We start from the raw sequence: 13,659 nt of genomic DNA on the forward strand, positions 1-13,659 counted from the left end.
CTGATTACTTAATCGGAGAACATTAAAAAAAAAATACCTTGCGCATGCAGCAGCTGGTGGGATACCAAGGTCGCCATCTTTTCTTACAGCAGCAGCTAAATAAAGGGATCAACAAAGCACAACTGGAATCTGTGAATACGAGGCATTCCTATCTTTTCATTGGATGGTACTAATCTGGAATTCTGGGGTAGGTTGGATTTCAACAATGGGTAAAAGAAGCATGGTTAAACAAATTGAACAAGTTGGATGCTAGCGCAGATAAAAAACAGAGTTCAAATATTAGCAGTTGAAGTGAACTGTCACAGGAACAAAGTCCACAAACAAAGATGATCAAGCAAATCCAGCATAGCTAGTTAATGGCTTTTCTTCACATTGCTGGACTTCGGATTCTGTTCTGAAATGATCTTCACTACATTGATCAGTGAACGCAACCTGTCCCACACATTGAGGCCATAGAGAGCTTCCACAAGAGATTCCTGAAACACAAAGGCATTCTCCGCAACCGGATACTGTTGAAAATGCAATATGGTTAAGTGCTTTAGCAAAATCAGAAACATTTTTTAGCCTGTCTCAAGGTTTTTTTAATAGCTGACCTGGATGGGTTTTGGGATCACTGTTTTGATAAATGGCCACCACCTATCCACGACCACTGACTTAACTAGACAGCAAGCCCGCAAGCCTTCAACACCAGCAAATCTTCCAAATCCACTGTGCTTTACACCACCAAAGGGCAAAGACTACATAGAAGGCAGTAGAACACAAAGTTGGAGAAACTGAGGCTACTGATTCCATTCGCACCAATAATTTCTTCAAGGTCTTTCAACATTTATGACAAATGCAGTTCAAAATAGCTTACAGGCATTAAACATGAAAAGTCATTGCCAGTTCAGCATTAGGATATGATATATATATTTGTAATTAAACACATGCAAAAATAATCGAACTATCTTCATTTTAGTTTCTTTTAAGAATTATAAAAGAAAGAGATCTGTAGAGCTTCTGGGAAAACATAATTTGCCAATGAAACTATTTGATCTAAATATCACTTTTTCCATCCAACTATATCAGTAGTCTTTAAAGACCACCCAGTGAAAGTTATAACCTGAAATACTACAATAATTATTCCTTCACTATGCTCCCAAAAGCTTAGGGAGAAATATACAATCTACAATATGTTTCAAGGATTAATACTGCCTTGTATGTTCCCTAAGCCAGCCAACCACTATTATAGTAATGTTCTTCCATGCCCTGCCAGTACACCCACATACCAACATACGGCCCATAGAGAACTTTCATGGGCGCTGATGTATACAGCATATAATGTGCATCGGCAAGGTGTGCACCAGCATTCATTTGTTACATATAGTCGAACACTATGCCTCTGCACTGTGCCGATATTTAACCAGTACAGTACCCACAGTTGTACCAGTCCGGGCATGAACCAGCATGCAGGGGCAGCCCGATCTGGACCATTAAAGAAAAAAAAAAAAGAACAGACATTAGGGCTCACATAGCAAGCCTCTTCACCCCGAACATGAGAAGGCCTCTTTGCACCAAACATAAGCCCTTCTTGTTTCTCCCTATGAAGCCTCTCATCATGCTTGCCACACACTGTGTGCAGGTACACTTCCTCCTCTTCCTCCTTCCTCGACTAAGTCCTCTCCTTCCTCTTCCTCCACTGCCTCCTCTTCTTCCTTTCTCCTATTCCAGCACTGCACCTTCCTCTTCTCCTTCGTCTTTGAACCACTAATACATACTGGTGTATCATGTGTCTGCAAACTAGTACCGTTCAGTATGTACTGGTCTGGCCATGTTTAGTATGTGAAACGACAATCCTTGCTTTAATCTGTGTTTTATTTCAAGCTATATGATAAAGAAAACTATCAAAAAATCACTCTATACAAGTTTCCTTATAACACACGAAGTTACAGAATAGATAAACATCAGTCAGCACATATATTCGATCAATGGACAAGTCCAACTATCTCTGAAACACATATACAATTGTATTATGAAAAAAAAACACCAAATAGGTAACATCCATCACAAACATGACAAATATTAAAAGATCTAGTAATAAGAGTATCTTGGTTTGCTTTGGGAATCCATAGTTACAAACTCTAAGAAAGTATTGTTTAGGAAGCAAGAGCAACAGAATTCTGGCTTGGAACAATTACCTGGCACATGTAAGTTGAAGCAAAATCATTGATTGCTGCTACACCACAATGCAATTGGGAAGCTATTGCTATTGCACGTTTCTGATTCCCAGAAAAGACGGCACAACCAAGACCATACTTTGAGTCATTTGCAAGTTTAATAACCTCTTCATCAGAACTAAATTTCATGATTGGGATGATTGGTCCAAAAGCCTGTATATAATTACAAATTATTTCTTAGGAACTAGATCATTGAATACATGGCAATGATTGAAAGATTTTAGCTACCTCTTCTTGCATCAATTTCATTGTATGATCAACATTCACTATAACAGTTGGAGGAAAAAATTGATCTACTGCATCTTCCAAATGGCCAAAGCTTCCTCTACCTGCAATTTCTGCTCCTTTGTCTTGTGCATCATTCACAAGATTTTGAAGCTTCTCAGAGTGTTCTTGCATACATATAGCACCCATATCATATCTTCCAGCTAGTGGAGGGCCCTAAAATAGATGGTCAAACAAGTGAAACGAATTATTCTCTTATAAATACGGCCAGTCATCTCATAGAATTATTCTCTTTTAAACACAGAAACAAAAGCCAACCAAAATCAAAGCATCTAACTCTTGTGCTACATAATCCAAAATGATAATTCAGGTTGGTTATATAACTTTTGCGGTCAGAGATGACCTATAATATATATCAGACACTGCCCAGGAACACCCATCAAGTAGTAAAAATTCGACTTCTAAATTCAGAGATTATTTCTAAGCTGAAATAAAAATGCAATTGATGTAGTAATGCAAAGAATCATCTAAGCATTATACTTGAAACCACTCTACTTATTTTTGCTTGTGAATTAGAGGACAGCATTAATGCTGGAGATACGAAAGCAAGAACAAGGGTAAGTAGGAAGGCATTCTAAAAGAAATATTGAGAACTAGAAACTGAACACATTATAAGAAAAGATACCAACTCATGAATCAGTTCAAGATCATAAGATCATGTTCACCTTCTGCAACCACAGAGAATTTATCTAGAGCTCAGTGATATACCTTTCTTCTGCAATGTTTCTGATTCATAATCACAAATACTGATTATGAAGTGGAAATCTTTGCCGAACCAAATCTAGAGTGATACGTCTTACGACTTTTTACAGGATTTTGTGCATTTTACCCTAGAAGATTGAGAATAAAAAAGTTGGAGAGGAAAAAACATAAGGGGAAAAAAATGACCAAAGAGGAGAGAGAGAGAGAGAGAGAGAGAGAGAGAGAGAGAGAGAGGATCTGCAAAATGCAAAACAATTGCAGATATGTTAAACAGAGGACCTCCAAATTACCTGTGTCCTGCAATGCTCTGGCCCAACCAATCATGACACTATGATATAAGAATAATCTTTTTTAGATAGACATGAGCTGAGGCTTATTAGTCTAACTAAAACAGCCTCAGTAAGTCAGACATGTCTAAGGAATACATGAGAATTAGGTCCACCACTGGAGTGCATAGTTTGCATTTCAGTTAAATATCAGGTCAAGGTACCAAAACAACAAAACACATTTTACAGAACTGGTGCTTTCAGCACCACCTAGTTCAAATTCCAGACCATTCTCTCACACCAAGAACTTTTAGCAATCTCAAATCACATAAATTCTGGTATTGCTTGAAACCATCGTTTTTTTCTTCCCTGCATCAGTAACTTAAGCAGCAGATGAAGAGAATGATATAGACATCCCAATTCAACTTTCTTAAGAGTCCAGTTGTTAAAATACAGCAAAAACAAGCACCTTCATTCTTGGATGCTCATGATTATCTCCCTTCTTCTGATCAGTCATTTAACATGTCTATAAAAGGTATCCTTATTTCACTTCTTTTGAGGGAAGACATTAGAAGTCAAATGAATGAAAAAGATGCATCATCATCTGTTTTTTGCTGAGCAAGAAAGGTTCTACTTACAACAGAAATTGATTTCACGAGTTTGACTATTTGAGCAACAAAAGCAGTATAGATGTCTTTATGGACATAGAATCTTTCAGCACCAGCACAATTTTGTCCACTGGATTGAAGAGCACCCCTCATGGCAACTTGAACAACCTAAAACCTCAAAATAATTGTAAACAGAAAATTAGGGACTTCGGCCGTTGGCAAACAATGCTTCACTTCAAAAGGAATTATAAGTTATGGAAAGATGTACAAAAACAGCATAAGATTTCTTCAAATAGCATAAGTAAAATTAAATTTTCATACAGTAGGCAAGTCTACATCTTCGCACACTATAAACGCATCTTTCCCACCAAGCTCGAGTGTGACTGGTATTAAGGTTTCAGAAGCCTTCTGCATGATCTGAAAGAAAAAGTGAAATGAAAATTATAGATAGGGTAACTAAATGAAAACATAAGACATAATACTTTAAGCCCATAATTTTTAGTTAATGAACCTGAAACACATATGGTTCATTTATGATTTTTCCCTTTAACATTTATATAAGAAATGTTGACCAGAAACCTATAATCCTAGTACAAAGAATGATGATGCTCAAATTGAACAATCAGTAAAACCAAGTTTGATCCTACCATCACCATCTATCAGGGCAAATTTCAAGGTTCTACTTCTATGAATAAGAACAAAGAACCAATGAGAGAATTAACAAATATTTCATGTGTTGACTATTGTCAACTCAATTTATTGTATTAATTAGCAACACTTGTGAGCACCTATGCTTAAAGAAAAAAAAACATGTATTTCTTTACAGAATCCATCATGTTACTTAATAATAGAGCTGATAAGGCAGTGAGATGGCAGAGTTATGAATAATAAAATATGCCTAGGAAAATGTGCAGGATTAAGATTATGCTTAGGTTACAAAGCAAGAGAAGCACATCTAGTCATTGACAGCTAGTAAGGACAATGAGGAGAGGACATGAATTCCTTCTTTATCAACTAACAGAAAATCAGAATAACAAAAATATTAGCAGCAGAAACATATGGAGCTATGCTCAAATATGAAAATAAATTACACATTAGGTAAGTAAGACAAGTGAATGAAAAAATAGCCAACTACTAGCAGTGGCAAGGTATTACCATCTTGCCCACACCAGGTGACCCAACAAAGATAATTTTGTCAACTGAAGATACAAGAGCTTGTCCAGTTTCTGCATATCTGGAGGTAAAAAGCTGCAGCATTAGAATCAATATGGATGTGATTTGCTTTCATCAGACCTACAAATTCCTCAAAGTACATGGATACCCTGTTATTATGTGAACCAGATTATCTGGAGCTCCAACAGCAGCAAGAGCAGCTTGAATGATTCGGAAATAAAAGCACCCAGACCAACTTGCATGCTCTGAAACCTGCAAGTCTCTTTTCCATTTCAGGCAAATGAAAAATTCTGTAACAAGAACTTGGAGATATAATTAACTTGCTAAGTGCAGACTTTATCCTGATTACAAAGACTGGTAAGATGATATATGATGGCCCAGTTCAAAACATTATCAAGGAAGGTACCAATCAAACAATTTCAATAACCCACTTCAGATTAACATCAATTACAGCACGTACAAGAAGGCAAGACAGATGTGTCATTTGCATTTAGAGATCAACATAAATAAACAAGGATTAGCCTGAACTGCATTCTATCTTAACAAGCATTTACCTTAAATACGTTTCATCCAGAATGATCCTGTTCCTGGGCATGAAGCACCAAAACTTTCTAGAGCAAGAAGTCCGATAGACTTATATCAATGACCATCCATCTCAAGTCATTAAAGAGATAAAAAGAAAGGAAAACCAATCAAACCATGCATCAACTTTAGTCATATGGCATGTATTTCTTCTAAAAGCTTAAAAACGCTAAAATACAGAAGCCCCAAAACCCAGATACACTATTGTGTTTATGAAGAATGAAAACACCACATTGTCAAAAATAGAAGTTACTGCAGAACCATGTTGACTATTATCATCAACTGTGACAAAAGTTTAAGGAAACTTCATGTGCTTCACTTTCGGCACAGAACAAGTTTTCTCTTTTTTCTTGTTGCGATGTGATCATTTTTCTGGGACAAGTAAGCCTAGAAATAAAGGCCAAAATTTCATACCATCCAAAACAGAAATGTGAAGAGTCAAAAAGAATATTTAAGTTTTCAAGGCAAAGCATACATTGTAGGCATTTTAAAAATATTATGGTAACAGAAGAATTTCTGAAATATACTACATTGTACTTCTGGTATGTTACTTCAAATCAAAAAGGAAGGGACAACAAACTAACTCAACTAATATACCTTTATCACTGCAGCATTTCCAGAGAACACTGCTGCAAGCATGGGATTGAATACATTGTGGAACGGATAATTCCAAGAAACAATAGCTCCAATTACCCCAAGGGGATGGAATTCCACTTTTGCTCTCTTGTGCAACATTGATCGTCCCGAAGACCTGGAGTTAGAAATTAATTTGAAAATAAATCATAAATATTGTGCACTTCTTTTGTTAATATCTTAATTCATTCCTTTCAGATAAAGTTGCTTTATATGACAATCCTGTCAGTGATAATCAACTACACTATTCCCATGTACAAGGAACAGAGTCAAATTACTCTGTTGTCCAACCTGAAACAAGGTACATTATTCCTGGCAACTATGGCTTTACAATTCAGACAACATTCATCTAACCCCACTTGATCAGAAGACATAGGATTTATGTATGACTCCACACAAAAATATTTATCCTACATATCTATGTGACATACCAGTACTAGGTCCAAAGTGCACACAAGTGATCACTCAAGTGGGACCACAGGTAATACTCGTCAGACTCTTTTGTTACGTTTCCATTCTCTTACCACCTTGTGGGAACATGTTACAATGTTTCTGAAAATGCATGTAGGTCAGCTAAAGCTGCCGAGTGCACATGGTCCATCAGCTGACTGCCCGGCGCACAAGGTCCATATATACAACCTTACACCTTTGAGCAAACAACTATTTCCATGAAACAAACCTTGGACACCTTGGTCACAAAGGAACCACCTTGCCCTCTACTTGCAGGTGATAAAATATATGATATGACAGAAGCATATACATGGTGGCATGCGGATTAATATCTAAGCATATGCATGGGTTCAGATAGCAATCCACACCGATCACAAAAACCAGTGTTCTAGAGACCAATTATTTTATTATTTGCTAAGGAATGAGAAAATACAGTTGACCAATGATAAAAGAGTAAATGCTTCTCCAGTTTGGCTATGGATATGGATATTGGGCAGTTGCATATATTATAGCCTAATTTCATGTTTAGCAGAGATATTTAAAGGTCAAGGTCAAAATCTAAACGTCTTTCTAATAGGAGTAATTAGATCATTTTGAGGCAAGAAATTACTGGGATATGCAGAGGATAAATGCTGACATCTTGTTCTTAAAGCTAGATTTGACTTTGAGTCATCCAGAATATTTATCTATTGAGCCAAAATTATGTACACCATCGATCCTGTTCCATTTCTTTTGAGCTTTTCTCTCTTATTTCTCACTGAAGTTAGTTTATTCATCTCAAAACACAATGTATGGTCTACAGGAACAAGGATGTTTTTGGCAATCACCCCTGCATGTTTTAGAACAATAACTTCTTTTGTCGACTGTCTTCATCAAATAGAAGAAACCAAAGCATTGTTTACCAGAGTAGAGATAGTCCACTTGGTTCTTTGTTCCAAAAATAATAATAAAACATCACAATCGCTGATGACGAAAAATTTAACATGGTGCCACAAGACTCAAAGACTTTAGTGAATGCAAAATATAAGTGTGAAAAAAAAATGTGACAAATATGAAATGAAAACTCAAATTTTAAAAGAAAATGGTCATGCCAAAATAAAGCTGCATGATAGAACCTAGAACATGTTTGCATCAAAGAACCTGATCTTGAAAAAAAATTGCAATTTACATGAAAAGCAGAGAGAGAGAGAGAGAGAGAGAGAGAGAGAGAGAGAGATGCAGCTTCAGTTGACTCAGATGATAATAACTAACCTGTACTCAGGCTTTAGCCATTTCTCGCCCTCAGACAGAAGCCAAGTTATCTTTTCACATGTTGTCATTATCTCTCCCAAAGAAGCATCAACCATTGTCTTCCCAGTATCCCGAGAAGAGATCCTACAGAAAGCAAGCAATCATCCAGTTGTTGAATGCTTAAAGTCAATCCTTTCACATCGATAAAGAAAACTAGAGAATTTAAGGACTGAATGATGCTGTTAAATGACAAAGAATGTGTTCACAGCAGAATCCTCATGAAGATCTATGCTATCAACCATCCATAACCAATCAGAAATCTATGAGCCTGATAAAAATAAATCACCCTTATGCAAGTTTAATTACACAAATCCAAAAAGGTCAAAATTTATATAGTATGATATCAGCATAACCATTTAACATTTAAAAAAAGGTCCATACCTCTTCATTAGGCTACAATGCCCTTTATAAATTATATCATGTTAGATGTTATCGCCTTGGAATAAAACAGCAATACTCTTGAGGCTAGAAAGCAAGTACAAATCCACAGAAATCTCTGCTACATATCAAAAAATTATGAAAAAAATAACAAGAACTTTCACCCAAATTTATTCCTCACTCGCATATAAGTTCTTGATGCTCAATTATATACTTCAGAAGGATTCTTAGGAATTGACGTCTTTGACGAAAGCTGCTACTTGCCCATATCTTTTGTGCCTCTCTGGCTTGTGCAACATGCTCCTTAACCTGGTCAAATCATTGCAAAGGCACTTCTCAACAGTTACCCAAAAAAAAGCAAAAAAGAGAGTTCCAAACTAATTTCATCAATAGTTGTAAAATATCATGCCAAAATATTTAAATTTAGAACCAACCTCAAGAAGGAGAACCTTAGAAGTAGGAAATTAATGAGACATCAAATAGCTTGATAAAAATAATAATTATCAGAAGTAAGAAGATAATTCTAAGGTCTAAAGCATGAGGACCTTATGAAACCAATGTTCCTCCAGCCTAATTAACGGGAATAGGCAAATATCATAGTTGCAACTGAAGCAAACATCAAAATGTGAACTGATATGATCTAGCTGAAGAAAAATCCGAATACAACAAGCATGCTAAATTCATCAAAATCCACAAATGCAGATAGGAGTAAGGTCTTCAGTTCCAACTTGTAGCATTTTTTAGAATCATAGAGCTTGATGCCTCTACATAATAAAAGGTAAATCACAAAAATTAAACCACTAACTCGATAAGGTAAAAGTTCCAAAGTCCATTCCATCAAGAAAAATGAGTAAAACATCTGCAGTTTTGGAAAAACAATGAAACATACATTACATTGTTTGCCTTGAGAAAGCCTGATACAAATACGAATCAAAAATTGCTTTACATGAAGCAACTAATCTTGGTAGAGACGAAAAGCAATTTGTTGAATTGAATACGTAAGCGGCATATAACCAACTGAGATACTTTATTTGATGAAATTACCACAATCCAGAATCATCATGCTCATGATATCAATGGATACATCTATGCAAATAGGCCAACTTAGTCTCTGTTAGAAAGAAAACTCGAATTCATAAAGACAATGTGAAAAGCTATCCACGAATGGAATAGAAAGTTGCAAGATCAACCTCTTCTGGTGTCAAAGCTTCGCAAAAGCCAAGGTACTTCATGGTTGCTGGCTCGTAGCATTGAACCTTGTCTGCTTGGGCCATTTTCCCCTTCCTCGGTATCTGCAACAAATAATATACAGTATAAATATATCAAGATTCATATCTCTCTCAAGCGACCAAGAGATTTGATCAATAAACTTTATAAATGAGGCAAATCTTGACCAAGTTTGAAAAGCCAAAACAGGCTCAAATTAGTCGACTTCAATTTGGTAGTCTACTGATAGGACCCCATGCACAGAAGTAGCATCTCCATCTCAAAATGATAATATTGCACATCGAACTTGTATTCAACTCCTACCACAACTAACACATTTCGAATCCTTCCATGTTTATGAAACTTGACAGACCACCATAAGAACCACAATATCAAACCGGTAGAAGAACCACAAAAATGCAAGTAAAATCAGCAGCATTTGGAGGTTCTCACGTATATGTAGCTGTTCTCCTTGGTCTGGCTCCCATCTTCCAGCACTGAATCAATAGGATCTCAGAAATCACAATCGATCCCCCGCAAGAGCAGAAAAGACAAAAAAAATTCAAGGGAAACGGTCGCAGAAAGTACCATCGGACGCATCGACGTCGATCGAGGGGACGTTGTGGGGGATGAGCATGAAGAGGAAGCGGCAGACCGCGAAGGCGACCCCGAGGACGACCAGGGGCCACCAGAACGCCATTGCCGGAGCTCGAAGCGGAGCTCCCGAGCGACGCAGCACACTGAATCAAAACCCTAGAATGACCGGGAAGTAGAGCGAGGCGTTGTTTCTTATGCGTCCCCTTCCGAGCCCACAATGACGCTTCTGTACCTGTAAAGCTTCGAGTATCAAACTACTTTCCACGAGGAGCTTTTAAGATATTTTGATATGTCTAATTCGGATATTGTAAATATTAAGACCGAAATGAAATAAATAATATCATTTTTAGATGAATTTTAAGAAATTAGGCAGAGTGGTATAAGTTTGTTCTTTGACAGGGGGTTAACTGTAATTTTAGTTGTATAGAGATGCTACGGACGGTTAACGAGACGAGAGATTCGTTGTGTTTTAATGGCTTTTACATGTCTATCAGTTAGAAGTCCGGAAATACCGTATTTACCCCTTCATTTTTTAATATTACATGTATATTCCTTCATAAATTTAAATTATATATCTGCATATATATATATGTATGTATATATATATATATATATATATATATATATATATATATATATACTTCATAGATTTAACCATAGTCTAATAAAATCAAGTCATATCGAAGAATCTGAAATATATTCTCTTATTTGTCTCGTATTTTTTAATATTTTGGAAGAGGATAGTAATATCAAATTAACTACAATAATGTATTTGAATATAGAGAGGTAAATATGGAAAATAATAAAAGGAGAGGGGCATGTATATAATCTTGGTAGACCAACACATCGCACGGTGTCTTGGATTATGTGCACGGATTCCGAGGAGAAGCGCGATGGACGGCTTCGATCTGATATTGCACGAGTGGTCTTTGGACTCCTCTCTGTTCGGCCCCCCTTGGCTGCATATTTATTTGCCCGGGGAATCAGGGACGTGACTTGCACGTGAGTGTTCATATAAAATCTCAATCGTGGATCACATTCTAATTGTATCGGTTGGTAGGTGGAGTGAACTATCTCGGCTGGTAGGTGGAGTGACCTGACAGTAACAATCGGCGTCTTGCGGGGTCCATCGACTCGACGATGGCGCCAACTTAGTCGACCAATCATCGTACGCGTGGCATGTCAAAGGTGGAGACGTCAGTAGCAGGCCTTTTTTATGGGGCGCCAAATTTTCGAAAAATTTATCTAGATTCATGATTTTTTTTTTTTTACCGCAGAACGTCCTTATTTTTAAAATTTTATTTTTTATAAAAAAGATGATTTTACTCTTAATCCCACCTAATCGCCTCTGTGCGTGCTCCCCGTATCATTTAGTCGTCACCATTCGTCTTCTCTAATAAATCTACGATAACCGAAGAGGAGGAAGGAAGCCCACCACCTTGTCACGAACGGTCGTCATGCACCCACAATAACTCCGTTCAATGAATCGTTCGTCGCTCTCATCTACATGTACAGCTACTTGGCAACCTGTTTTGCCTTGGTTTTGAGTCATTTTGCTTGTAAAAATGTAAGTTCGAACAAGTTGCAGCGCTACAAAGCGACTGTTAGGATCAAGAGCACTAAGAAAAGGGGGGTTGAATTAGTGCAGCGGAAATTTTTCAGCGATTAAAACCGAAAGCTACGTTCGTTTGATAAAAAACGATTTCGATGTAAAAGCCGATTCTAAGATTACTTTAACTTAAGATTAAGCGATATGACGTTAAAGTAAATCTACAAAGGCAGTTTGCAGTTTATGATGAAAATCAGAATGCAAGCGCAAACTGAAATGCGACGTTCGTACGATAAAACCGGTTTACGTCTAAATGTCAATTTTGAAGATACCGAACTTTGAGATATGTTTTATAAATGCGCAGAGGGCAGTTTGCAGTTATGATTGAAATCAAAACGTAAACGTAAACTGAAATGTAATGATCGTACGAAAAAGCCGATTTACGTCTAAACGCAGATTCGGAAAGCTCTGAACTTAGAAACTCGTTCATAAAAGCGCATAAGGCAGTAGCTATTTAGGAGGTTTGCAGTAAAGATAAAATGCTCAAAGTAAATGCAAACCGAGATTTAGAGTGGTTCGGTCAATCTTGACCTACTCCACTTTTGGCTTCCTCCACCGACGAGGTCACCGATGTCAACTAGAGGCCTTCCTTCAATAGGCGAAGGCCAACCACCCTTTTACAATTTCACTCCTTTTGACGGGCTTAGGAGATAACCCTTACAGAAATTTTCTCTCCTCTCTTTACAACTCAAAACTTTGAAGAACAGAGGGAGGAGAACTTTTGGCCTTTACAACAATTTTGAGCTCTAAGAATCACAGAAAGATATCAAGATTTCGAGTGTAAGTAGCTGCCTTTCAGTGCTGAATGGGTGGGGTATTTATAGGCCCCAACCCAGTTCAAATTTGGAGCTCAAAACTGTCAATTCCCGGAATTCCGGGATTAGACGGTTGCACCTCCTGACTGGGGCGGTTGCACCGCCTGGCAGAGCTCGAAGACTGAGCCTCTGGGCGGTGCCACCTCTGTCAAGGGCGGTTGCACCTCTCTGCCAGAGCTCGAAGATCGAGCTCAGGCGGTTGCACCTCCTGACTGGGGCGGTTGCACCGCCTGCCAGAGCTCGAAGACCGAGCTCAGGCGGTGCTACCTCCTGTCAGGAGAGGTTGCACCGCCCAGTCTCACTTGGAGACTGAGCCCAGGCGGTTGCACCTCCTGGCTTGGGCGGTTGCACCTCCCACAACAATCAGGGTCCGAATGGGTAGATCCATTCGGCCCAAATTGGGTTTTTCAGGGGCCCAATTGCCCCAAGATTAAGCTAATGGGATCACCTCCCATTTCCAACTTAATCATTGTGCTAACTACGATAAATCCTAAGACAATTTCTGCAGCTTGCTCCGGTGCGTCAATCGCTTCTTCCGGCGAGTTTCCGGCGAACTTTCGTCGATCATCCGATGAACCCTCGGTGATTCTCCTGCGGACTTCCGACAAACTCCTGGACTTGCGACGATACACTTGGCGAGTTCCGACAAGCTTCTTTGGCAAGCTTATGGACTTCTCGGATTTGTTCCCGCAGAACCTCCGACGATAGTCCGAACTTCCGTCGAGCTCTCGAACTCCCAACGTGATCATTGTCATGACTCCGGCGCAACTCCTACTGCATGTCTTACTTTCATCGTAGTTAATCCTGCACACTTATCTCAACATATAGGTTAGACAACAAATGACAATT

The 13,659-nt window shown here is 38.1% G+C and overlaps 1 protein-coding gene across 1 annotated transcript; it reads right to left on the reverse strand.

The window, feature by feature from the left end:
- Positions 1-259: 259 nt before the first annotated feature.
- LOC135581848 (aldehyde dehydrogenase 22A1-like) lies at positions 260-10,626 on the reverse strand. Its single transcript, XM_065089233.1, has 14 exons — positions 10,378-10,626; positions 10,243-10,286; positions 9,774-9,875; positions 8,765-8,892; positions 8,167-8,289; positions 6,430-6,583; positions 5,399-5,502; positions 5,233-5,311; positions 4,399-4,494; positions 4,108-4,245; positions 2,445-2,657; positions 2,178-2,369; positions 594-737; positions 260-509 (listed from the first exon to the last, which is right to left on the reverse strand). The coding sequence occupies exons 1-14, from the start codon at positions 10,487-10,489 to the stop codon at positions 354-356; spliced, it is 1,785 nt and encodes a 594-aa protein (XP_064945305.1). The 5' UTR covers positions 10,490-10,626; the 3' UTR covers positions 260-353.
- Between the last annotated feature and the right edge of the window lie 3,033 nt (positions 10,627-13,659).

The sequence above is a fragment of the Musa acuminata genome, chromosome BXJ1-11, assembly GCF_036884655.1.
Source record: "Musa acuminata AAA Group cultivar baxijiao chromosome BXJ1-11, Cavendish_Baxijiao_AAA, whole genome shotgun sequence".
Lineage (NCBI taxonomy): Eukaryota > Viridiplantae > Streptophyta > Magnoliopsida > Zingiberales > Musaceae > Musa > Musa acuminata.

Bases quoted from the DNA above. Each gene is read 5' to 3' on its own strand.
- LOC135581848 (XM_065089233.1), bottom strand. From the start codon at position 10,489: ATGGCGTTCTGGTGGCCCCTGGTCGTCCTCGGGGTCGCCTTCGCGGTC. The intron at 5,312-5,398 runs GTATCCATGTAC...TTTTACCTCCAG, and splicing joins CTGGTTCACATAATAACAGG to ATATGCAGAAACTGGACAAG. The intron at 510-593 runs GTCAGCTATTAA...CATTTTCAACAG, and splicing joins TGATCCCAAAACCCATCCAG to TATCCGGTTGCGGAGAATGC.